Below are 27,690 nucleotides of genomic sequence, written 5' to 3' on the forward strand. Positions count from 1 at the left end.
CTATTTTCTCTATTTCTCTCTCACTCTCTTTTTCTGTCTTACTCTCTTTCTATTTTGTCTCTCCGATTTACATTTTAATTCTCTATTTTTCTACTAACATCAAATGCGACAGAAACAAAATGAAAATTTTTTTTGTCTTTTATTAGCATATTTGGTATTGGGGTAATCCAAAAGTAATTGAAAATAATCCAGTTAAAGTAACCCTACCCAACCCTGGGCACGTCTAAGACCTTCACATACCTGCACGCGCGTCATGAATGAGCTGACAAAGGCTGCAATCATAACTTTAAGCCAGCAGATGGTAGCAGAGTGTGACAAAGTTCTATAATTTCGTACAGCTCTTTTAAGATTTACCGCTAATTTTACTTTTGCGCCGTGCCAGAAAAAAGAAGATCGTCTTTTTCTATCAGAGGAAATAAAAAGGTCGTCTCAAACCTTTTTAATGGTACTCCCAGACCTGCTTCTGATTCTTTTCAAAGTTTTTATTTGAAATGATTTTAAATACAAATAATATACTTTTTAATTCATTTACAATGACAGTTCATTTTGTAAACAAGAGCGGTAGATAGAAGTGTTGCTGTGTGTGGATACAGAAAGTGTGGGGAAGTGGGAAAAGAGAGAAAATGAGAGAAAAAAAAATAGTAAGTGTCCCTTCCGTATCCTACTAGTGTGCAGAATTATTCTAGTTAGGACCAATAGCAGAATAATACACGAACTTGAAGCCATCGACTTAAAAAAAAGGAAGCTGCGCACCCCTATTGTAAGATGTTTCTAAAAGAAAAGTGTTGAATCTTGATACACAACAGTAGTTTTATAACACAAATCAAAATTGAAAAAAATAAAGAAGAAGAAATCGCTATGAGAGGGGTCGCAAAAGTCCCCTCGAAAGAAATACTGCGGCGCTGAGAAAAATGGCGGGTGCATGGCACCCAAGTGGACTTCCCCCCCCCATGTTTTTTCTCTCACACTGCTCATATTTGTAAGGCTTCACGGGGCGATGACGTCACGCTGGAATGTGAAAAACGGAAACAAAACTAGCGTGGAGACGATTTGGGCTGGCCATGTTCCAGTCCTGGGTTAGCTAGGACCGCCTTGTCGCTTGATTGGTACCACTTGAGGCGAAAAAAGGGGGCGCCGTGGGCCCTGCTCCCCCGCCCGATCGCACATGTGCACATTCCTCCCGGGTTTGAAAGCAAAACACGCATGTAGAAAAGAGGCCAGTTGGCGTGTTGAGGGAGCACATGGAGCAGAGTGTACAAAAAAAGTCCCTGTTGCGTTTTGGCGTCAGTCTTGGTGTGTTGAGGAAGGGGGCCGCCGTTTGGGTTAGGGGCAGGAAGCGCGTCCCGGTTTGCGCGTTCAGTCGTTTTCCTCGTCTTCTTCTTCGCTTTCTTCGATTCCGTCGCTGTCGTCTTGCTCCTCGTCCTCCTCCTCCGTGTCGGGGATGTCCCATTGCGGGTGGTTGTCCACCACCGCTTTGGCCTCGTGGACCTCCAGCTGGAAGAGGTAAACAAAAATCAGTTCCGTTTGCTCGCTTGTTACTAATTGACTGATTTGTCAAGTCAACTTCGCAACCCGGTCACGCATTTATTAGCATCTATGACAGGGGTAGGGAACCTATGGCTCGGGAGCCATATATGGCTCTTTTCACGAGTACGTATGGCTCCAAAATAAAATGTAACTATTGCACATCTCTCTGTGGCGTTCCAAAGTCAAGTGATTTCGTCCCGATTTTGGTCCGTATAAAGCCGAAGCAACTTCCCGCGTGAATCCAGCCCGCGAGACAACACTCAGAGAAGCGCAAGAGAAAAACAAGCTGCAGGTTGAAATATGTCAACTTGATGTTGCCAAAGCCAGGTGCCTCAAACAAAGACACTGTACTTGTATTTATTTCTCTCTCTGTCTCTCTCTTTTCCACCCCTTTTCTCCCACTCTCTGTTTCTGTCTCTTTTACTCTCGGTGTCTTTTTAACTTCTTTTGCTCGAACTTTCTTTTTTCCTTTTCTCTCTTTTCTCTATCTTCCTACCCTTTGCACTTTCTTTTCTATTTTTATCTCTATTTCTGTCTTTCCTATTTCTCTTTGGATTTCTTTCTTCCTCTCCCTTTCCTTTCCCCTCTCTCACGACTTCTCTTTTTATCTCTTTTGTTTCTCACGCTCTCTCCCTCTCTCTTTGTCCCACCCTCTCTCCTTCTCCCTTCTCTCTTTCTCTTATTTCTGTTTCTCTCTTTTTCTTTCTCTTGAATCTACTAGTCCGGCCCCCGACAGAATGTTTGTTCTATCGTGTGGCCCCCTGAGTTAAAATGAGTTTGACACCCCTGATTTAAGTGATAAATAAAAACGCTGGCAAACGACTTTGATTGGGTGAGCATTACAGGTGGGCGGATCCCTGCACACAGCGCAAGCCATTTCCTTCTCTCTCTCTCTCGCTCAGTGCAGTCTACACCGAAAGTGAATATGACCATATGCTTATGGTTTGCAGTCATTTGTGACATTTTTACAAAAGAACTTTGCATGCACCTTGTTTTGAAACTGTTATTAAGGACAAATTTAATTTAAAAAATGGCCTCAACACTCTTAACTGAAGGTGGAAGACAAATTGTAAATGGCATATTGACATTGATTTGGGACACAGGATTTGGCATTATTATCATTTCATACATTTGATGAAATCATCAAATGACACACAGTGAAATCAAATGTGCCGAAGAATTAGCTTTTCTCTAGAGAGCGTGTTTGGCAGTTTTTTCAATTTTGTCTGAAAATATAGAATGTGGCTCTCTCAATTTCTTTTTAAAACATTTTTGGCTTTTATGGCTCTTTGGTTCAAAAAGGTTCCTGACCCCTGCACTCATTCATTCATTTCCTCACTGCCACACTGAATCTCTCGGAATAATCAATCCAAATATTATAATGTTGTCATTCCATCATTCCAAAATATACAGAAATGAATTTGTCACTTGGTTAATCACTCATCCTGCCACATTCATTCATTGACCCAAGACCTCCACTTATTAATTAATTCCATCATTCATTAAGTCACTTGTTAGATTTCGACTCTTGTTGCATAGCCTAGATCATCAGTTTCTCATATATTTATTCACTCATTACTACACTCAATGATTGTGCACTTCAAAACTCCGTTCGCACGATTTTTGGGTAAAAAAAACAACTGTCAATCGCAGGAAAATGTGTGGTTTGCCATGTTCACCTTTAGTGGTTTGATCTGGTCCAGGCCCAAGTACGAATCCGAGCGCAGTATGACCGAATATTGATAGTTACCCGTTTTGGAAGGCGCTGGAAACTTCAGTTCCACCTACACAAGAATGTCACACAGTTAACACCAAAGATTTCAGCGATGACCAGTGTTCCCTCTAAGCTGCGTGCGTGCGCAATTGCTCACTGCTCGCACATTCTCAGCGCACAAGAAAATCTAGCCAGCGCACAAAAATCAGGGCTCAAAATTACTAATTAAGAAGCGACTTAAGTCAAAGTTACAGTGCATCAGGGTAAAAATACACGGGTTCCCCTGACGTTGTGTCCTAAATGCGGTATTTTGAAGTCGAGTCGAAGTAGAACGAAATTGAGTAAAGTTAGTAGAGTTTGTCGAAAACCGGCTTCTTCGGCTTCACCTAATTGGCTCTTCAGGTTGTTTTTGCTTCTTAAATCCCAACATGACCAAATATTATGTAAAATTATTCACAAAATGACTTAAAAGAACGGGGGAATAGAACAAAAAAGAAAAAAATGCCAAAATGAAAAAGTAGTGAAAAGCTGGGGAAAAAAACAAAAGGAAGAGAAAAAAGAAAGAAAAATTTAGAAAAAAGCCAGAAAAAAAGAAAAGAAAGAAACGTAGGAAAAATGTAAATGGAGAACAAAAAGAAAAAAGTAACAGCTCGGAAAAAATAAACACAATGAGCCTTTTTAAAGCAATTTAAAAAAAATGGGAAAAAAAAAAACACGGAAAAAAGTTTGTGTTGCATTCAAAGAATTTCCAATTGTATCAAGTGAATCTTGTAGCCAACATTGTACTTCCACTAAAAAATGTGACTAAGTACAGTTCTGTATCTTGCAACCAACTAAAGAAGCCCCCAAAAATGTTAATATTACGCGACAAAATATATCAGGAAAAAAAAAGAAATGGATATCTTGTGAAAGAATTGTAAGAACAAACGACGTTTGTAGGCCCTGCAACCTTTGCAATCGTACATGAGTCAATTCATTCAAAAGAGAAAAGAAATTTAGCATTGCCGGAAACTCAGCAAAATGTAACTTGATGTCAAATTTTGGACATGTTTGATCATTAATTATCTTGCCACACTTGGGATTATGGTTGCTCACTGTTGTTTCAAGTGTTGCTCACCGACTTTGTGTGAACGCTCAGACCCGTAAGGAAAATTAGAGGGAACATTGGCGATGACTTTCCTGGACTTCCGTTTTCAGGCTAATTTTGGCGAGCAAACACATGGAGTCCTACCTCCTCTGTGTCCTTGAGCGTGCAGACGTGGTAGGGCATGGAAACCAGGGTCTGGTCCCGCCGATCGGCGATGTAAAGCCACCACCACTCTTGCTTCTCCTCAGGGAAATACAGACTGTAGGCGGCATGCGTCACCTTGGACTTAGTCTCCAGCAGGGCGCGCTCTCTCCGCTGGATGCTCTGCTGCAGAGCTTCCCATTCCTGGGGAGAGAATTGCAGCAAATGTGGTTTGGTGCCAAGGTAGAGGTAAGTTCAGACTGACCCGACTCGCAGTTATGACAGCCGAAAACAGCCCGAGCCTGACCAATTAACTTAAGTCTAGGGACCGAGCCCAAAGCAAACATGAATTTTCTATGTAAGGACTCGGGAGAAAGAGGGGTGATTTGTGCTGACGAGCGTGCATGCTGTGCTGCGCGGATCCTCGACAAATAAAAGGAAACAGAACAAATGACCAGGGTTGGGTAGGGTTACTTTAACTGGATTACTCTCAATTACTTTTGGATGACTCCAATACCAAATATGCTAATAAAAGACAAAAGAAACTACATATGAATAAAATTCGTAAATTTTGTGCAGGCTTGGGGAGTAACGGAATACATGGAACGGCAAAAATGATGTTTGGATTGATTTTCATTTTGTTTCTGTGGCATTTGATGTTCGTTTTGCCGGAGATCAAAGAGATCAAAGCCAGGAGAGAAAGCTTACCACGTGTTGTGAGTCATCATTTTATTAGCATATTTAGTTTCTTCTGTCTTTTATTAGCATATTTGGTATTGGAGTCATCCAAAAGTCATTGAAAGTACCGTATTTTCCGCACTATAAGGCGCATCTAAAAGCCTTTATTTTTTTCAAAAACTGACCATGCGCCTTATAATACAGTGCGCCTTATATATGGATCAATATTAAGTCGCAAGGTCTCGCAACAAAGGCAAGCAGCCGCCGACTAGATTTTTCCTCGTAGGCGATGTGGTCAGCGGTGTATGCTGGGATACATATGCCGGCGTTTCATTTCCCAGTCAATGTGTCAATCATCATTTGAACCGATCACTATTGGCTAAAGTTATTCGGAGTTAAAGGGGGCAGATCCTTTTTATCATTTAGGGGCTTGCATAGGCTAAAGGGGCAAAACAAAGCCTGCAATTGGCCGAAAAAGATGAATGTAAATAGCAAGTTTGGTTGTCTACGGCATAGAGGAATCGTGTTTTACCATTCTGTATTTGTAAATATTTTACTCTCCTGGATTTACTACACTCACGGATATAAGAGGACCATGGTTGCACATTATTATTGAACGCAACGACTTCGGTGAGCTACTCCGGCTATATATTTTCCCAGTATCTTGTTTCAGAGTGATCTAGATGTTTCTGTGATGGGTCTTTTTTTTAAATTAAACTCAATTCCAAGTGTTTATTGTCATATGCACAGTAAAGTTGGGAGCGAAAAAGAAAATAGAAACTAAGGAATGGTTGGCATTTCTTGAATCCCAAGACTTTAACCTTCCAAATGATGGAACGATGTATTTGAGTAACATCGTACGGACACCGCATCCGCACGTGTCTACGACACGTATTTGCTTGTTTGCAAGCTTTCGGAATGTTAAGGGGGTAATCAGTTGGACTGAACCATCTGACTGTTTTGTCGACGTTCCCATTGTAGCGCCTTATAATCCGGTGCGCCTTATGTATGGAAGATATAGGACCAAAAACTATTTTTTGGGGGTGCGTCCTATAACCCGGTGCGCCCTATAGTGCGGAAAATACGGTAATCAAGTTAAAGTAACCCTACCCAGCCCTGCAAATGACGCACCCTTGCATGCAGAGTGCATTCTGTGCCAATCCTCCACAAATAACAAGAAACACAGAACCAATAACAAAAGTCAACGAGAGAGAAACCCAGCCTGGACCGAATTAATGACGTTTTAGGCAAAACCCAGATTTTTGCCCAATTTCAGGGGGACCATATAATTGAAGAATACAAGTTCCTTATCATCAGTGTGAATCTTTTCTGACCTCTTCGTCGTCTCCGGCCATCTCGTCCACCTCTGTGTCACTCTGCTTATCGCTGTCGTCGTCTCTCTCGCTGGGAGAGTCTTTGTTGGTTTCTCCCTCGTCCGACTCGCTGCCCTTGTCCGACATTTCCTCGTCCTCCTCCTTGACGGCGGACGTGACCTCCTGCCAGGCGTGCCAGGAACATATTTAGCCATGTTGATTTATCAGAACCAAACTTCGGCAAAGTCAGACCGCTTACATTTCCTGCCAGGCTACCGTTGGCTTGCTTGCTTTTGACCGGTGCCGGCGTTGCCTTCTTCTTAGTTAGCTTCTTCTTTTTGGATTTAGCCGTCTTCTTGGCGCCTTTGTTTTTGTTTTGCCACACTTGCTTTGCTTTTGCTTTACTCGCATCTCCCTGCTGAACAAGAGAAGGTATGACAACCACTTAACGTTTCGGAATTAATAGTCGCAAAAAATCCTTACCAGTTCGTCAGTCGGGACAGCCTCCTCTGCTTGACATGTTACGGGCTCCTGCTCTTTTTCAAAGACATCCTAAAAACAGAGTTAATACATTTGATGAAAGGCAAGAGGAAAATGGCTCTCACGGTCGGAACACATTTCCACCGCTAACCATTTCACCGGATGCTAACGTTAGCATAGCGCTAAATCTCCTGCCCGCTGCTATCAATAAACAGCAGCTTGCACACCCCAACGGAGCTTTATCGTCGACGGCGACTTTAATCGGGCATGTTTATGGGCTGTACTCCCAAATCCATTCAATATGTGGACTGAGCAAAACACTGGACTAAGATCAAACATCAAACATTTCGGTTGTATCCACCAACTCTGTTTGTCCCTCACCCCCCTCATCACCCCCCTGAAGGAAAACAAAGCCTACTTACAACAAAGACAGTTAGTTCTTTGTTCCTTTATCTCTTTGTTTCCTTATCCTCACTGTAAATGTGGAACTGGAGTCGTCCAATTTCATTGTCACAGCATATCCCATGTTGTAACAATGAGAATAAAGGCATATTCTATTCTATTCTATTTCAATGTTATCCGCTAATGCTATCTGCTATTAAATTGTCAGTCCGGCCCTTTAAATATACAGTGGAACCTCGGTTTTCGAACGCCTCTCAGTTGGAACAAATCGAATTTCGAGAAATTCTTGCTTCGCTGTTCGGTCAAAAAATCGGAGTTGGAACGCCGGTAATGCGTGAGTGCGTACGCTAGGGTGCCATGCTGAGCGGCGTACGGGTGTTTTAGCCCCTTATTATGCCTCCGAAGAAAGTCAGTGCAAGCAGCAAAGTTGCTACAGGTGAAAAAAGAAAAGTAGTGCGTACAACTATTGCATTTAAGAAAGAAATAGTAGCAAAATATGAAGGTGGCTGTGAAATCTAGTGATGTGGCTAAGGGAGTGAGTGCTACAAGCAAGCAACGGCCGCAAGTTTTGGAAGAGGTTGAAAAACTTTTGATGATTTTCCTCTCCCCACCGTCCACCTGCGCCTTCTGCTGACCACCACAAAAGGTAAGAAATCCTATTCATAATTCTTTTCTTCATCCTTTTTTTTATTTTTACACCTTCATGTTAGCGTAATCTTTCGTACGGAAGATTATGATAACGCGAACGTACGATTAGCCTGGGTTAGCTTTAAGTTTACGTTAAACATTCAAGGTAAACATTCAGGGTGTTGGAACGGATTAAAAAGATTTACATTATTTTTGATGGGAAACATTATTTTGGTGATCGAACAAATCGGTTTTCGAACAGGGTTCTGGAACGGATTATGGTCGAGAACCGAGGTTCCACTGTACATCACTTATTCCCTCCTTCGCTATTGGACCCAGTGTTTGGAGAGTGGCAGGATAAAGGTATCCAACACTTTAAAGATCTATACGCGAGCGGTGTTTTTGATAGCTTTGCCAACATTGGAGCTTCTTATAATTTTCCTCAGTCACATTTCTTTCATTACTTTCAGGTTTGTAGTTTTATTTTTTTACTGGTTTTCCGGCCTTATCGCCAGTAAAGGACTAAGAACGATTGATTTTACTTAACCCATAACAGGGGGGAATGATTTCAAACATCTACAATTACAAACTGTCATTGAGTGACCTGACCAGTCCTGTACTGGAACATAGTCGGCGTGGGAAGAAGATCTTTTTGGGTTTTCATGTCTGTGTTTGCATATGTAGTTTTACAATCCTCTATCTCCCAATTTGTGAAGTACAATCTTCTTTTTACATATGCACTTGTTGAATGAAATGATCTGCATTTATATAGCGCTTTTCAAGTCAATGACTTCCCAAAGCGCTTTACAGTGTGCTTCACATTTCCCAATAGCGGCCTTGTATTGGTATTAGGGGTTCAGTGTCTTACCCAAGGACACTTCGACATGTAACACGGACAAGCAGAGATTCGAACTGGAGCGCTCTACCTCCTGAGCTACTGCCGCCCCAATTGACTTCCCTTCCAATCCAGGATTCCATGCTCCTCGCCTAGTCACCATCGAGAACTGCATGAAGTTGACCCAGATGATTGTGCAGGGTCCCCACAATTAAACATTATATATCGTTTTAGTTTGTCAATTGAAAAGAAAGGTACAATCTTTGTTCAATTGTAATTGTACATCCTGTTGTAATACAAAATCGAAAAAATAAAGAGTCAGTGATAAAGAAAAAAAATCCCATTAATACCCCCCAAAATAATAATCAATGCACCTATTTTTTAGGCCAAGAAAGTGGTGATAGCACTTAGAATTAAGTCTGTACTGATTTGTAGTGTATCAAGAGACTTTTAGACTGTAAAGTAAAGAAAAGTGGCCAATTTTCAGTCGCTTACCATCATTCGCTTTCTGGTCAAGGTGACTGTAACTGTGACGATGGAGCCCGCCGTGATGTTGCTGCTGTCTTCATCATCAAGAACTGCAGGGAACATGGATAAAAATTAAGTTAGCCGTCATCATTGAGGAACATTTGCAATTCTCGAGGCATGTGCTCATATGTTGAGGCTAACCTTGCAGTTTAGTGTCCATAGTGATGTGAGGGAAGCTGCCCAGCACGGCCATGACCTCGTCGTACTTCTCCTCGCCCAGGAACCGCAGCATGCTGCGCCGGTCCGAGTCTTTGAGACTCACCAGGTCCTGCAGACTCCGGACTTTGTACTTTTTGGAGATACAGTAGCGGAGGTGCTCCTCCTCGAAGTGGGGCAACTGGAGTAGGGGCGACTTGGACTCTTGCAGACCCTGCACAATCATCTGGGTCAACTTCATGCAGTTCTCGATGGTGACTAGGCGAGGAGCATGGAATCCTGGATTGGAAGGGAAGTCAATTGGCAACATAAGTTAATGTTGTCACAATGCTGTAAGGTGGATCGTCCGCGCGGCATTCGGTACATAACAGGTTTTCAAGAGATCATTTTCAATATGTGCACCTTAAGTGCAGAACAAGGTTGTGAGAAAAAACAAACCCATCATCACTGAGCTTAACCAAATGAAGATGCAAAATAAAGGAGAGGCAGAGCAGTAAAAACCCCAGAAGACACATCTTGTGCATGCTGCCACTTCATTGTGTTTTTGAGGTTTATTATGAATGTTTTTGTTCCGTCAAGGAGGTTACAAATCATATTAATATGAAGTTGGGGCCGGGAAATAAATCAAATTGTTTGATTTATTTTTAACTTTCCAGGAATGGTTGATAAAAACAAACGTTTATTAAAACTATCAAAAACAAAAGTACTGGTATTTGAGAAATCCAAAAAGACATTGGTATCCAAATACAGTGGAACCCCGGTTTTCGAACGCCTCTCAGGTCGAACAAATCGGCCAAAAATTTCGAGAAATTCTTGCTTCGCTGTTCGGTCAAAACTTCGGAGTTCGAACGCCGGTAATGCGTGAGTGCGTAAGCTAGGGTGCGATGCTGAGCAGCGTACGGGTGTTTTAGCCCCTAATTATGCCTCCGAAGAAAGTCAGTAAAAGCCGCAAAGTTACTACAGGTAAAAAAAGAAAAGTAGTGCGTACAACTATTGCATTTAAGAAAGAAATAATTGCCAAATATGAAGGAGGTGTGCGAGCGCCTTCTGCTGACCTCCACAAAGGTAAGAAATCCTATTCATAAGATTACGATAACGCGAACGTAGGATTAGCTTTATGTGGGTGTTGGAACGGAGCCCAACTTTCAAGGTGTTGGAACTGAGCCCCCTTTCCAATGAACCGCTCACCACTTGATGTGGAGACCCAGGTGCTAAATGACTTGTAAACGACCTGATTTCTTTATTTTTACACGTTCATGTTAGCGTAAGATTACGATAACGCGAACGTACGATTAGCCTGGGTTAGCTTCATGTTTACGTTAAACGTTCATGGTAAACATTCAGGGTGTTGGAACGGATTAAAGCAATTTACATTATTTTTAACGGGAAAAATGATTTCGGTGATCGAGCAAATCGGTTTTCGAACAGGGTTCTGGAACGGATCATGGTCGAGAACCGAGGTTCCACTGTAAAATAATTTTCAAACAGAAAGTTAAAGAGTACAAGTTTCTCATAGTGATTCTTTGCTATATTAGTTGGATACCTCATATAAATAGTATTCAGTCCAAATGAAGCAAAAAACATTGCATTGTTCAGCATATACACATACTGTATATATTTGACCCCCCCCCCCAAAAAAAAACTTCATACATTGTACAGGCTCACTAATTTTGCTGCATCGAATACACATAGAAGCATCATTTAAATGTTCATGCGACTACAAGAAAGCAGTTAGGATTATGGTGTCCAACTGTTACTCGGCTAGCTTTCCTAACTCTAACCCTTAAATCTCTATAATAAGTACATAAAGCAGGTAAACATCAACATTTTGCAAAAGATCTATTTTTTAATCAATGAAAATTACTTCAAATAAATAAGTTGGGAGTGGATTGTTGTTCAAAAGTGATTAAAATTGTAATCATCCAGACTAAAGTTAAGATCTCTAGCCAAATTTAAATTACCGTATTTTCCGCACTATAAGGCGCACCGGGTTATAGGGCGCACCCCGAAAAAATCGTTTTTGGTCCTATTTTTGACATACATATGACGCACCGGATGATAAGGCGCTACAATGGGAACGTCGACAAAACAGTCAGATAGTTCAGTCCAATTTATTACCCCCTTAACATTCCGAAAGCTTGCAAAGACGCAAATACGTGTCGAGAACACGTGCGGATGCGGTGTCCGTACGATGTCACTCAAATGCATCGTTCCATCATTCGGAAGGTTAAAGTCTTGGGATTCAAGAAATGCCAACCATTCCTTAGTTTCTATTTTCTTTTTCGCTCGCAACTTTACTGTATATATGACAATAAACACTTGGAATTGAGTTCAATTTAAAAATAGACACTCCATTCCATCCATTATCTGCACCGCTTATCACAGAAACATCGAGTTCAGTCTGAAACAAGATACAGGGATAATATATATAGCCGGAGTAGCTCACCAAAGTCGTCGTGTTCATAATAATGTGCAGCCGTGGTCCTCTTATATCCGTGAGTTTAGTAAATCCAGGAGAATAAAATATTTACAAATACAAAATAGTAAAAAAATGCTTTCTGTATGCCGTCAGCCACGTGCTATACGCATTCATCTTTGTCGGCCAATTGCAGGCTTTGTTTTGCCGTTTAAGCCAATGCCAGCCTGTAAATGATATAAAGGATCCGCCTCTTGACCTCCGAATAACTTTAGCCAATAGTGATCCATTCAAATGATTTTTGACACATTGGTTAGCCAATGAAACGCCGGTAAATAAATCCCAGCATACACCGCGGACTACTTGGCGTTGGGGGGAAATCGAGTCGGCGGCGGCAAGTTAGTTGCAAGACTTTGCGAATTAATATTGATCCATAAATAAGGCGCACTGTATTATAAGGCGCATGGTCAGCTTCTGAAAAAAATAAAGGCTTTTAGGTGCGCCTTATAGTGCGGAAAATACGGTACATAAGGTCAAGTCAAGTTACATTTGTTTGTATAGTCCTTTATCACAAAATATCTTAAAAGACTGTACAGGTAATATGGATCTCTCGCTGTTTTTTTTATTGTATAAATAAATATTCACATATTCATCATTTAGTTTGTCAATCAATTGCTTCTTTCACTGTACAGTATTGTGTGTGCTGACCTCCTCTGCTGTTGGCCATCATGGTGAGCTGACATCCCACATTGATCATCTCCTGAAGGAGAGCCGGACTCTTTCTCACCACAAATCTCTGATCTGGAGCAGATAATATATCGGTGTAAATCTTGCTTTTAAACGCCATGACATCGTCGTTGCGTGTAATCCACGGCCTGACCTTCCTCCAGCTCATCAGAGACCTCCATGCGGGCCATGTGAGCAAGGACCAGCACTCTGGCCTTTAAACTGTATGGATAGCAGAAGGGAGGCTCCTTCTTTTTCACGTTGATGTTTCCCAACTCACGAATCAACTACAAGATGTAGAAAAACAAGGAAAAAGAATATTTATGAAGCCACTCACACTCCTTGTTATTGTGCAAACACACTGAGCTTTGATATTGTAACTACCGTAAATTCCGGACTATAAGCCGCTACTTTTCCCCCAAATGTTCAGCCCTGCGGCTTATACAGTGAAGCAGCCAATTTCGGCCACCAGCGGCGTTGTCGTATAAAACGTAAGGTTAAGACCAGTGGAATATGTGCGCCAAGAAAGACTGTAACCTCTAAGTTTATGCATACATTGTAAAGTTAAGGTGCGTTCCGATAATGAGGGAGACGCCCTTGATGGCGATAGTTATGAGGAGGAAGTTGAGGACGATCTACCGTGAATTTCACATTTACGGGATGCTTTCTTTTGACAGACACGTTTGATGCATTGCGAGCGTGATCCTACTAGCGTGTTGGTACCTTTCAAAGGAACGGTATGGAATGAAAGTTATATTATTATTAATAAAGCTTTGAAAACTCTCTCGGTGTACCGTCTTTCTTCGTAAATATGTGTAACCATGTATAATATGTATATTTTTGTAATGTATTTATTTCAGAGATTAATTCTGTTATGTGTTCTACGAGCGAATCAAAAAGAAGGGGCGGAGCAAATGCGGGCTGATGGGAAGTAGGGTAAAGCTGAGTTACCGGTAGATCTGTCTGTTGTCACAGCGGACAATAATGGATATATATTTTTCCCACCCTTAACTTTGGAAATATACATTTTGTTTCCTTGGATTACTTTCAACGGGACCCGGACTTTACAAGTCTGCATCATACGTTAATTAATGGTATCATTTTCCATTCATGATGCCGATTGTGGTTCTAAAGTTGTCTACAATTTATATGGTTACAATCATGGAACTTACAACCTGGTCTGGTTTAAACTGGTGATTGTGTCACAAGTTTTAATGCGTACGCATGCGGCTTGTACAGAGGTGGGCTTGTGTAAGTACAAAAGTGGCAAATCACTTAAAAAGTAGTGGGTGCGGCTTATAATCAGGTGCGCGTACCCTTTTATGTGAAGGATCATTATCATCACACTGAAAAAACATTTCCTTAACTCTATTATCAGGCCTTGATCATTATCCCTCCAAAAAAAGGAAGCGAATGCTGCTAATGCTAATGTAACTAACATCACAGACAGTGACATAAGCGTCACCTTCACCGACCAGTGACAGTCACAATTCCATAATGGGTTGCAGGTCAATTGCCTCTGATGCTAATGTGGTTAGTTTCTCTAATGTGGCCGCTAACACTAGCTTTACTCAGTTGGTGCAAAGTACTTAAATGTATAACAGTGACGACAAAAAGATATATACCGGTATATATATATATATATATATATATATATCCCCAAGACAATAAAGAACGTAAAGGGATTTTCTTCATTGACCCATTTATATAAGTAGTTTATTATAAGAAAAAAGGTAAATAATTGCAATAAAATCTTCGAATCACTTGAAAATACAGTGGAACCTCTGTTTTCGAACGCCTCTCAGTTTGAACAAATCGGTGTCCGACCCAAAATTTCGAGAAATTCTTGCTTCGCTGTTCGGTCAAAAAATCGGAGTTCGAACGCCGGTAATGCTCGAGTGCGTACGCTAGGGTGCGATGCCGAGCGGCGTACGGGTGTTTTAGCCCCTTATTATGCCTCCGAAGAAAGTCAGTACAAGCAGCAAAGTTGCTACAGGTGAAAAAAGAAAAGTAGTGCGTACAACTATTGCATTTAAGAAAGAAATAATAACCAAATATGAAGGAGGTGTGCGAGCGCCTTCTGCTGACCACCACAAAGGTAAGAAATCCTATTCATAAGATTACGATAACGCGAGCGTACAATTAGCCTGGATTAGCTTTAAGTTTACGTTAAAACATTCAGGGTGTTGGAACGGAGCCCAACATTGAGGGTGTCGGAACGGAGCCCCCTTTCCAATGAACCGCTCACCACTTGTTGTGGAGACCCGGGTGCTAAATGACGTGTAAACGACCTGATTTTTTTTATTTTTACACGTTCATGTTAGCGTAATCTTTCGTACGCAAGATTACGATAACGCGAACGTACGATTAGCCTGGGTTAGCTTCATGATTACGGTCATGGTAAACATTCAGGGTGTTGGAACGGATTAAAACGATTTACATTATTTTTAATGGGAAAAATGATTCCGGTGATCGAACGAATCGGTTTTCGAACAGGGTTCTGGAACGGATTATAGTCGAGAACCGAGGTTCCACTGTACCATAAATAATCAAAGAAATATATTTCGAACCTGGGGCACTTCAATGTTGTCAGTGGGTCGGATGGTGGCTTCTTTATTGCTACGAGGGTCAAACTCAAATGCTGCTGTTAACACCATGCCCAACCCTGTAAGGAAAATTAAAAATACAAATTAAAATGTGATTTTTATCATTGGTTTGCAAGATTTTAAACAGTTTCCACCTTGAAATATTGGGTGCACTTGCAAATATATAGATATTTTCAAACGTATACCGTAATTTCCCTACTATAAGGCGCACCTAAAAGCCTTTATTTTTTTCAAAAGCTGACCATGCGCCTTATAATACAGTGCGCCTTATATATGGATCAATATTAAGTCGCAAAGTCTCGCAACAAAGGCAAGCGGCCGGCGACTCGATTTTCCCCCGAAGGCGAAGTCGTCCGCGGTGTATGCTGGGATACATATGCCGGCGTTTCATTTCCTAACCAATGTGTCAATCATCATTTGAATCAGTCACTATTGGCTAAAGTTAATCGGAGGTAAAGGGGGCGGATCCTTTTGATCATTTACAGGCTCGCATAGGCTAAAGGGGCGAAACAAAGCCTGCAATTAGCCGAAAAAGATGAATGGGAATCACAGGTTGGGTTGCACTACGGCATAGAGAAAACATTTTTTTACTATTCTGTATCTGTAAATATTTGACTCTCCTGGATTTACTACACTCACGGTTGTAAGAAGACCATGGTTACGTATCATTATTGAACGTGATGGCTGCAAGAGAACTTAGGTGAGCTATGCGGCTTTATATTTTCCCGGTATCTGGTTTTAGAACGATCTTGATGTTTCTGTGATGAGTCTATTTTTAACTAAATTCAATTCAAAGTGTTTATTGTCATATGCGCAGTAAAGAACCCAGTTTCCCTGCACAATAAAATTCTTACTTTGCTGTCCACACAGTTGCCTGCAAAAAAAAAAAATGGAAACGAAGAAATGCTTGGCATTTCTTGAATGCCAAGACTTTAACCTTCTGAATGATATTTGGAACGATGCATTTGAGTGATTGGTGACATCGTACAGACACTGTTTCCGGACATCGTATTTGCTTCTTTGCAACCTTTCGGAATGTTAAGGGAGTAATAAGTTTGACTGAACTATCCGACTGTTTTGTCGACCTTCCCATTGTAGCACCTTATAATCCGGTGCGCCTTATGTATGGAAAATATAGGACCAAAAACTATTTTTTGGGGGGAGCGCCCTATAACCCGGTGCGCCTCATAGTGCGGAAAATACGGTAATTGTGCTTTTGATGTCTTAAGAAAAAACAAAATCTTTTAAAATCGCATTTTTATGTAATTAGCCTCGAGTAATGCCTCAAGATACGTACGCTTCATGTTCATGTTGGGTGTCTTGTACATAAAATGCATAAAGAGCTGAGTGGTGTTGATGAGGATCTGGTCTCCACTGTATCGGATGGAGCGGTACCACCATGTGCCCTGCGGTACACGAACATGCATATAGACCACTTAAAAAAAAAAATCGTAATTAAAAAAAAAAAGCACATGGCAAAATGAGCACTCACCACCACAACTGGGAGGATAACCATAAAGGCTAAACCATACACCAATAACACCTGAGAGAAAAAGAGATTCAATGCAGGGAATTTCATGTACTTGTACTGTTTCTTTTGAAATGAAAGTGGGATAAGAAAGCTTGATGCGGTTGAGAAAATGGTTGGATTGCTTTTTTTTTGGCCACTTGCTACCACGGAGGAGGAAGTCGCCTAACTCAGCCCATTTTACAAAAGTAAGTAAACAACATCATGATAAAAAGATAAACACCAGCATCGAGTTCTTCTGGTCCACAATCCAGGCAGGCAGGGCGATTCCGAAACTGGTGGCTGCAAAAACAAAAATGTCTTTTGAGCCTGATCTTCCATTCAATTCATTGAAAAAGTCAATATGTAGAGCGGAAACTCACCGCCTGGACCGTCCGGATTGCCGTACATCTCCCAGTTCTTCCGTGACTGTTCATTGGTGAGGCTGTGAGCAAGCAAAGGATGCTAAATATTGAGAAGTTTGGGCGAGTGGATGCATGCGAGACATACGCGGCATAAGCTTTGGCGATCCTCATAAATGTGGCCTCGTCGCCGCCTCTGTCGGGATGGAATTTGAGGGACAGTACGCGGTATTGCTTCTTTATCTCGGACAGTGATGACCCCTGGGAAATTAAAAGACCCGATTAACTCCAAAGTTTTGTATTCCTACACTCATCATTCAAAAATCAGGACGAAAATGTACCGGGTCCAGACTGAGGACTTCGTAAGGATTGTACTCTTGGTACTCTCGGTCCAGCTTGGACACTTTGTAAGCAAGCAGCAGGAAGACTGCCCAGCCGAATAACAATGCAGCTTTCCTGAAAGCACAAACGCAGATCATGTTTGTTGACGTGTCAATATTGGGCCATCAGCGCGATTTGTAAACCAGAATGCTTTTTTAAATATTTTGTGGGTGGATGCCGATTGTTAAGAAAAGGGAAGAGGCAAAAAAATAAATACAGAGCTGCGAGCATGCATTTGTAATCCTCAATCACATAAGAAAACAAAGATTTACTACCATAAATTCCGGACTATAGAGCGCACCTGATTATAAGCCACACCCACCACATTTCGGGAGGAAAACCGATTTTGTACATATACAAACCGCACCTGTATATTAGCCGCATGCGCCCACATTGAAAAAAAACCGCAATACAAACACGAAATTAACCCATACCCGATACAGTCCAAAAATCACAGCCGGCAATATGGACGGAAAATGATACCGGTACTTAAGATTTAATGCTGACCTGCAGAGTCGGGGTGCCCGTTGAAAGTAATCCAAGAAAAAAAGTGTATATTTCCAAAGGTAAGGGTGGGAAAAATATACATCAACTATTGTCAGCCACATCCACCAACACGTCTCACCTTTACTCCACTTCCCGTCAGCCCCCGTTTGCCCCGCCCCTTCTTTCTCATTTGCTCGTGCAAAACATATCAGAATAAATTTCTAAAATAAATACATGACAAAAATATACAGTTGAAAATACATATTATAGATGGATACACATATTTGCAAAGAAAGAAGGTACACCGAGAGTTTTCAAAGCTTTAATAATAATATTATAACTTTCATCCCAAACCGTGCCTGTGAAGGGTAGCAAAACGCTACTAGGAACACGCTCGCAACACAGTAAACACCTCTGTTAAAAAAAAATACAGTACTTTCAGTAAGCACGGTAAACCGTCCTCGTCCTGCTTCTTATAACCGATGTCATCAAAGTCGTCTTTCTTCAGTATGGGAAAGAGACTTTGTCATATGGACGTCGTCCTACGCTCCCTTATTCAGGAACACGCTAGCTTTACGCTTGCAGAGCAAATTTTACGTGCGGTAGCTCTGTTTCCTTCTATATCAGACAGCTCGATTGCGTTTAGCTTGAAAGTTGAGTCATGTGCCTTTCTTTTTGCAATTTGCATGATGAGGATATGTCTACGTTAATTTAATTTGTGCACAAGCTAAGAAGTTGCAGTCTTAATGTTACCTTTTGTACTCGAGCCCCAGCGGCCGTTAGAAAAATGAGATAAATTGGCCGCATCACTGAATAAGCCGCAGGGTTGAAAGTTTGGGAAAAAAGTAGTGGCTTATAGTCCGGAATTTACGGTAGTTAAATGAAATTAAATTTCCTTTATGTATTCCAAATTTGATTTATAAAACAATGGACCACATCTTTTTTCCCTCTTATCATTGATAGAAAGTCAATTTGAATATCTTATTTCTATTGATTTTACATTTTTAATGTATTGCACTGAGACAAATTCTGATATTTCTCTCATACGTATATCTCATCTCATCTCATTAGCTGCACCGCTTATCCACAGTAGGGTCGCGGGGGTGCTGGAGCCCATCCCAGCAATCATCGGTATTTTATTTTTGAATATGTATTTAACACAAATAAGATTCATCATTTGACCAATTAATCCCGCCACTTAACTTAATAGTTTTTTTATTCTGTTCAAGACTATATTTAACATAAATATATTTATATTAGGGCAGCACGGCGGCGCAGTGGTTAGCGCGTGTGCGGCACAGTTCTAAGGTGTTGGGAACCTCCTGTGTGGGTTCAAATCCAGCTACCGGACTTCCTGTGCGGAGTTTGTATGTTCTCCCAGTGCTTGCGTGGGTTTCCTCCGGGCACTCTGGTTTCCTCCCACATTCCAAAGACATGCATTTCAGGTGGATTGGCCGGTCCATATTGTCCCTTGTGAGCGAGCGAGTTGTCTGTCCCTGTGATCCCTGCGATTGGCTGGCAACCAGTTCAGGGTGTCCCCTGCCCACTGCCCGATGATTGCTGGGATGGGCTCCAGCACCCCCGCGACCCTACTGAGGATAAGCGGTGCAGCTAATGAGATCAGATGAGATGAGATATTTATATTAGTCAATGGATTAAACTGGAGTGGATCCTTACGAGAAATAAATTGTCATCAAATTGATTAAAGCCATCACATTACTGCAGTATGAATGTTGGATAAAAAAAGTTGACATGGACAAAAGTAGAATTTTTAGGAGAAAATCTAATTTCAATGCAGAAAACATGCATGGATAAAATAAAAGCAGCGACATCATAAAATTCAAAGGACATTGCAGAATAAAACGTTAAAAGCAGGCTACCTGGAAAAAGTAGCAAGGACTTAAGACATAATACGACATTGATTAAAAAGTAGAAGTGGTCATTATTTTTATGTTAAATGAGTTTATAACAGGATTCATAAATAGTCAGCTTTCGATAAACCAATCCGAGCGGGCGTATGTTTGAAATCCGTGCGTGGAAGTTCAACTAGTTTCCATGACAATCCTAAAGCCCGCCGACCTGCTCAGCATCTGTTGCCATGACAACCCGCCCTCTGGCCAGTTAAGAGCCACTGGCGACTGGACCATCGTGGAAAAAATAAAACAAAAGAAATTGAAAGCCAGACGGATCGAAACAATCATAGTCTGAACGATGATGCAGCCGTTTCTTGCTGCTTAGGGAAAAACATTTGACGCCTCCAACACATCATTTAAGGAGTGACTAGACAGGAGGTGTGAAGAATAAATTGGGCCGAGGACGACTGAATAACAGAACATAGAGCGACAGGGGAATTATGCTCCCACCCTAAAGCAACAAAATGAAACAAGTCACAGGACAGAAAGTACGAACGTCATGCAATAAGGGAGGCTTATAAAGCAAAGAAAAACAGTGAAGCACCAATTACCGTAAATTCGGGACTATAAGGCGCACCCGATTATAAGCCGCACCCCCCACATTTTGGGAGGAAAACGGATTTATTACATACACAAGCCGCACCGCACGCATCCACATTGAGAAGAGAAGTCCTTTTTTAGCTGAACAATTTTAATGGGGAGAACCTGTATTAATTAGTTGTTTCTCTATTTCTTACTAATCACCAGACATAACGTAATATACCTCTAGCCATAAGGTTAAAGCGGTTGTTTTCAGCGAAGGGGCTGAATCAAGGTCCTGACCTGACCAGCATATTCTGACATATCTGGGATCTTACGGTCGGCTGATTGAACGGAAAATGATACCGGTGCATATTATTTGATGCAGACCTGCAAAGTCCAGGTGCCCGTTAAAAGTAATCAGAGGAAAAAAAGTGTATATTTCCAAAGGTAAGGGTGGGAAAAATATATATGCACTTTTGTCTGCGGTGTCCACAAACACTCACCTTTACTGGTTTCTACTTCCCGTCATCCCCCGTGTCTGTTACGCCCCATTAATTGGTCAGTGCAAGACTTATCAGAACAAGTGTCCAAAATAAATACAGATAAATACATGACAAAAATATACAGTTGCAAATACATATTATACACGGTTACACATATTTACAAAGAAAGACGGAACACCGAGAGTTTTAAAAGCTTTAATAATAATAATATAACTTTCATCCCAAACCGAGCCTGTGAAAGGTACCACCAAGCTACTCCTAACACGCTAAAAATTACTTAAATAAGCAGCTTCACTGAATAAACCGCAGGGCTTAATATTTGGGAAAAAAGTAGCGGATTATAGTCCGGAATTTACGGTAACAGCTCTGCTGCACACAAATTAAATAAGAGGCCAACAGAGGGTCGGTGCAAGCAGGACAGGTGAAAAAAGAAAAGTTGTTCGTACAACTATTGCCTTTAAGAAAGACATAATAGCGAAATATGAAAGAGGTGTGCGAGTTTCTGATCTTGCTAGGGAATACAGCATCCGCCTTCTGCTGACCACCACAAAGGTAAGAAATCCTATTCATAATTCTTTTCTTTCTTTTTTCTTTCTTTTTACACGTTTGTGTTAGCGTAATCTTTCGTACGGAAGATTACGACAACGCGAACGTACGATTAGCCTGGGTTAGCTTTATGATTCGAGGTAAACATTCAGGGTGTTGGAACTTAGCCCAAAATTCAGGGTGTTGGAACGGAGCCCCCTTTCCAATGAAGCGCTAGCCAGTTGTTGTGGAGACCCGGGTGCTAAATGACTTGTTAACGACCTGATTTTTTTTTTATTTTTACACGTTCATGTTCGCGTAATCTTTCGTACGGAAAATTATGATAATGTGAACGTACGATTAGCCTGGGTTAGCTTTAAGTTTACGTTAAACATTCAGGGTGTTGGAACGGAGCCCAACATTGAGGGTGTTGGAACGAAACCCCCTTTCCAATGAACTGCTCACCACGTGTTGTGGAGACCCGGGTGCTAAATGACTTGTTAACGACCTGATTTTTTAAATTTTTACACGTTCATGTTAGCGTAATATTTCGTACGGAAGATTACGATAACGCGGACGTACGATTAGCCTGGGTTAGCTTCATGTTTACGTTAAACTTTCATGGTAAATATTCAGGGTGTTGGAACGGATTAAAACGATTTACATTATTTTTAATGGGAAACATGATTTCGGTGATCAAACAAATCGGTTTTCGAACAGGGTTCTGGAACGGATTATGGTCGAGAACCGAGGTTCCACTGTATTTATAAAAAAACGGAAAAATAAACAACCCACGTGTGTCGCCAATGAATCTCATTTTTCAACACCAAACATCTCTTTACATATTATTGGTGTTCCCTGAGACGCTTACTACCCAAAATAGCAACACCAGTATCTAAGTTTAGAGTGTCTATTCATCCTTTTGTAGAGCCACCTGACAATTGTTCAAGAACAAAGCTATGACAGTGAGACATTCAATTCTTCTATAATCAAGAATAATTTTATAAGATGTGTGTGAATCTCCCGTAAAAAAGGACATCAAGCAGTGTTTGAACTCACTTGAGTGTGGGGACGATGCTCTGCTGCGACTTCATTAGTCGCAGCCTGTACCACAAGCATCTGCCGTGCACCCGCCGCAGACTCTTCAGACGCAATTGTTCTAAAATGAATAGAAACACACAAACACGTAAGCATCCTATAATGAGAAAGAGTATTAGGGCTGCAACGATTAGCCGACGTTGTCGACAGAAATTGATAATAGAAATACCGTATTTTCCGCACAATAAGGCGCACCTAAAAGCCTTTATTTTTTTCAAAAGCTGACCAATGTTCAGGACAAACTTGCAGCCTGTGATGACAAGGCAAGACTGTGATGATGTGTTGCATAACTAGTAAAAGTAGATCGAATAAAGTAAACCAAAACGTATAGATAAGCTCTTATCAGCGTGATAACGATGCCTGTTGAACAAATGTACCAATTGCCTCATAGGCAACCATTCCCTGAAGCAATAACTTGGCATTTTTTATTTAGTAGTCCGAGCCCCTTTATGTAGTCCAGGAAGTAATTATGGAATTGGGAATGAAAAACATAATTGCTGAATTCATTTTGATGTTCCTGCTTTGGTCAGCTGGGGGTAATAGTATAAAAACATAAATAAAGCTAAGTGTTTCTGTACTTGCCAATTGCATATAGAGAAGGCTATGTAATACATATATAACAGAAACATCCAGATACATTTTTAAGAAATAAATGATCATAAAATGTGAATGTTTTTTATCTCAATGTATTTGTAAATAAATAATGGACTGCATTGAGTCAGAATGGAAACGTATACATCTCAGGGCACAGAAATTTTAAAATGAATTAAAAAGTAGTCATTCAGTTAGATTGCACAGAAACAATTCAAATTTTCAGTGCAATACACTCTAAAATGACAAATAACAAGAACAAAATTTAGTTTGGTTCATGTGTTGGAATAGTTTGTAAAAACAGTGGGTCATTTTATATTTAAACAAAAAAGGGCCTGATTTTTTAAATATAAAATGTGTCATTTAAGTCATTGTTCTAACCAAAAATATTGGACAGGTTTGTTATATCGAGGTGAAAAAATATATATTTTGTGGAGTAAGTTGGCCCCTTATTCAAAATAGAACAAAAATGTGTTGTTAAAAAAATAAAATGGTGTCGTTAGTTTATTCAACAAAACATGGGGTCATTTTGGGCAAAAAAACACAAAGAGTTAGGTAGAAATGTACCCACCTTGGGTTGTTTTTAGCCCCTTAACAATCCTGTAAATTTGCCTTAAATCCCTTTCCAAGACATACCCAAAGAAAATTGAAAGCCGTTCTTGAACAGTTTGGAGAAAATGGACGGTTTTGGTCTCTGTTGAAAGGTACTCTGAGGTTTTGTCCCAAACTGAAATATTTATTGCAAGTGTTACTAACATTGAGTAACCCGAGTTGGAACACACCGACATGGGTTTTTATTCTCGCCTGTTTTTTTTTGCAATTAATTTCCAGCAAGAGAGTGTAGCATGGGCATCTTAGCTTATAAAATTAAACATTGTACTTCACACATTTTTCTGAAGGTATGCCAAAATGTTTTCAAAAGTGGCCATTTGGAAATACCCGGCTTACAGCTCTAAAACCTATGCAACCGTGTATTTTACTTTGGCCAATTTTTAGACATTGTGAAAGAGTTGTAAATGTTTTATTTCTCTTTCCAGAAGATAATTGTTGTTTGAGCACATTTGTGTGTTATAATAGTGCGTAACAATGAATCCCGAAGTCCATTACGCACATTTATTTTTGGCTCTGATTTGAATACACATGGTAAATATTAATGAATTTATGTTGGGAATTTTTCATGTGTCAATCATCATTAAAATCGATCACTATTGGCCGAAGATGTTTTAAGCCAAAGTAAGTCAATGTCTATTTTCTCAATAAAACCTATGGCAGGCTAAGGAGCGTGAAAAAAAGCTTGCAATTGGTCGGAAGTGAAGTCAATCGAAAGGTCAGGGGATAGCGGCCATATTGGAGATGATGTCACAAGTTTGTTTACTTTCAAAAGGAAACTATGGGGAGAAACAGAAAAATTCCAAAAATCTACTGCCATTATCGTGTGTTTTGGAGTAGATAATTGACACGGTTGGATTCACTGGACAGTCCTGAATGTAAGAAGACCATGTTTGCGGCGAATTGTTTCATTAGCTGACTATCAGAGCATGTTATATGTGAGCCAAGCCGGCTTTGTTTTCGGGTATTTTGTTTCAAAATGGGTAAATTCGCTTTAATAAGTCAATTTGATAGCTATTAAATTCATTTTTACTTTTCAAATTATGACTATGTGTCTGCAGAATAAAGACAAATTGGTTGCCATGTAGTTTCTATCAATTTGCAACAGTATGGACAGTTGTGGCATGATCGGACTATAGCTACAAATTAGTTTTACGATGGATAAGAGAATACCAATACAAAGTATTGTTGCCGTACCAGTTTAAGGTATAAGTACTCGCCATGGTAGCCGATACCAGTATTGGCTGACTTCTAGTTGCCACCTGGAAATGAGTTTTAAACCGATTCAAAAATACTCATTTTTCAAGGCAAGGGAATTTAATATTCAGTGAAAACAGTTGGTGGTACCGTATATGCCGACCAGACCTTACAGAGCGTTATCACGGTCTAGCTCTCCGGCCCGCAGGACAACACTCAGAGAAGCGCAAGAAAAAACGAGCTGCAGGTTGAAATATGTCAACTTGATGTTGCCAAAGCCAGGTGCCTCGAAACAAAGACACTGTACTTGTATTTCTTTTTCTCTCACTCTCTGTCTCTTTCACTCTGTGTCTCTCTTTTTCTCTTCCTTTGTTGCTCTTTGTCTTTCTCTGTGTGTCTTTTTAACTTCTTTTTCTTTAACTTCCTTTTTTTCTTTTCTCTTTCTCTCTTCCTACCCTTCGCACTTTCTTTTCCCTTTTCTCTCCTTGTCTTTCTATTTCTCTTTGGATTTCTTTCTTCCTCTCCCTTTCTTTCCCCCTCTCTCACGACTTTTTATTTATTTTGTTTCTCACTGTCTATCCCTCTCTTCCTTTTTTTCTTTCTTTGTCCCGCCCTCTCTCCTTTTCCCTCCCTCTTTCTCTTATTTCTTTCTCTCTCTTTTTCTTTCTCTTGAATCTAGTAGTCCGGCCCCCGAAAAAATGTTTGTTCTATCGTGTGGCCCCCGAGTTAAAGTTTGACACCCCTGTTATAAACAATGCATACTACCTTTTAATCAATGACAATAAAGACAATGGCATTATATGTATCAACTAGACAATTCCCGCGGCAATTGTAAGAGTTGTGATTAATCTGGAAGATGATCCCGGCATGTATGTATAACCCCGGTTGTTAACATTATGAGTTAGCATCAAGTTTTTAACTCATAGAGATGTTTCTGTCATTTTTAACTTGGTGATCATTGTGTCCACACTTCCATCATTAATGCTGTCAACGGGCGCTACAGTTTTTGCAATTTAATTTCATGCGCCCCACAAAGTTTCTCTGCCAGGAACAGGTAAATATCCTGAAGATTATGAAATAAACACACATGGTACATATTATTTTCTCACAGAATTTCCAAATATATATTTCCCCAAGTCGCTATGAAGTAAAATCAATGCACTGAGAAATGTACCAAGCTATACTCATTTTTGCATGGGGTTATGCTATAGTTGTTCCATCTAAAGGACACTTGCGGTAAGAGCAGGTTTCGTGTGTCGTTTCACGTCTAAATGGCACTAAATTTTGGGGAGCCATAGATCTCTGTTGGGACCCATAGATTTTTGAGCATGCCATTCCCCGGGACCCATCACTTTTCACAGCTAAAATGAACACTGGTTATGTAAAAACGGCGGCGCAGTGGTTAGCTAGTGTGCGGCACAGTTCTAAGGTCTTGGGAACCTCCTGCGTGGGTTCAAATCCAGCTACCAGCCTACTTGTGTGGAGTTTGTACGTTCTCCCCGTGCTTGCGTGGGTTTCCTCCGGGCACTCCGGTTTCCTCCCACATTCCAAAGACATGCATTTCAGGTGGATTGGTCGGTCCAAATTGTCCCTAGGTGTGATTGAGTGAGCGAGTTGTCTGTCCCTGTGTGCCCTGCGATTGGCTGGCAACCAGTTCAGGGTGTCCCCTGCCCACTGCCCAAAGACGGCTGGGATGGGCTCCAGCACCCCCGCGACCCTACTGAGGATAAGCAGTGCAGCTAATGAGATAAATGCTAGCTACATGCTAAGTACTAAATACAAGCCTCATGTCCCTAGTAGGCAGTAATCATCCAGGGCACAGTTTACTATTTGGTAACACTTCAATGTCCAAATTGGGTGGAAATTAAGAATGTGGAATACGAATTATTTTTGAATTAGGGGATTAGAAAATGACATTAGTAGTGCGTAGAAGGCAACTAGTGAAATACTTTTACGTTTTGGGTTTGTAGTAGTAGTATGTTATAAAACAGTTTAAGGGGGTTTAACAATACTATGTGAGACAAAGAGTGTCACCGCTTTAAGCTGAAAATCCGCTTTTCTTGCGGCAACGCTCCTCCGGAGCTGTTTTTTAGCCCAAGTTAGCCGGACATCGGGGCCTTACCAGCATTCTGATCCCGGGGCCAGAGGTAATAGGTGGCCGGGATGACTATGAGTCCCACGAACGACGTGAGGAAGTAGAAAAAAGTGTTGCCGCTGTCATCGTACTGGAATTGCTGTCCGGCCATTTCGTCGCTCGCGGCCGTCCGCCCAAGCGTGGTCCCCCCCGCCCCGCGGCTTCTATATATACCGCCGCCGCGGTCGCTGTTGCTGCTGAGTGGCGTTAGCTAGCTAGCTAGCCTACTAGCTAGCAAGTGGCCGACGGAGTCAGGAGCATACGTGGTGTACGCATGCGCAATCCGTTCTTTCTTCTTCGCGGGTGCTTCTCTGGGATTGTTACTGGATGTTTTGTTTTTTTACCGCCTCCACGCGGCTATTTAATTCGAACCGACACGAAAATAAAACAAAATCAACGTCATCTTTTTTAAAGAGACATTGTGTAATATTTAGGGTTGGGTAGGGTTACTTTAACTGGATTACTTCCAATTACTTTTGGATGACTCCAATACCAAATATGCTAATAAAAGACAAAAGAACCCAAATATGAATAAAATGACAAAATCTTGTGCAGGCTTGGGGAGTAACGGAATACATGGAACGGCAAAAATGATGTTGGCAAGCTGTTTGGATTTATTTTCATTT

At 40.9% G+C, this 27,690-nt stretch overlaps 1 protein-coding gene across 2 annotated transcripts; it reads right to left on the bottom strand.

The window, feature by feature from the left end:
- Window positions 1-467: 467 nt before the first annotated feature.
- sec63 (SEC63 homolog, protein translocation regulator) lies at window positions 468-27,374 on the bottom strand. Of its 2 annotated transcripts, none has more exons than XM_088325174.1 (19): window positions 27,053-27,374; window positions 22,495-22,594; window positions 17,447-17,561; window positions 17,254-17,366; window positions 17,127-17,188; window positions 16,988-17,046; window positions 16,729-16,779; window positions 16,534-16,642; window positions 15,201-15,295; window positions 12,785-12,917; window positions 12,613-12,705; window positions 9,474-9,767; window positions 9,300-9,382; window positions 6,944-7,012; window positions 6,720-6,875; window positions 6,482-6,643; window positions 4,473-4,673; window positions 3,207-3,311; window positions 468-1,494 (listed from the first exon to the last, which is right to left on the bottom strand). In XM_088325174.1, exons 1-19 carry the CDS (start codon window positions 27,174-27,176, stop codon window positions 1,357-1,359), a joined length of 2,262 nt encoding a protein of 753 aa, XP_088181300.1. In that variant the 5' UTR covers window positions 27,177-27,374; the 3' UTR covers window positions 468-1,356. The 2 variants fall into 2 exon arrangements, with proteins under 2 accessions (XP_088181300.1, XP_088181299.1); XM_088325173.1 differs by having other exon boundaries at window positions 6,720-6,878; window positions 27,053-27,373.
- Between the last annotated feature and the right edge of the window lie 316 nt (window positions 27,375-27,690).

This window comes from Urocampus carinirostris, chromosome 20 (genome assembly GCF_059441175.1).
Source record: "Urocampus carinirostris isolate Australia breed hairy pipefish chromosome 20, RoL_Ucar_1.0, whole genome shotgun sequence".
Lineage (NCBI taxonomy): Eukaryota > Metazoa > Chordata > Actinopteri > Syngnathiformes > Syngnathidae > Urocampus > Urocampus carinirostris.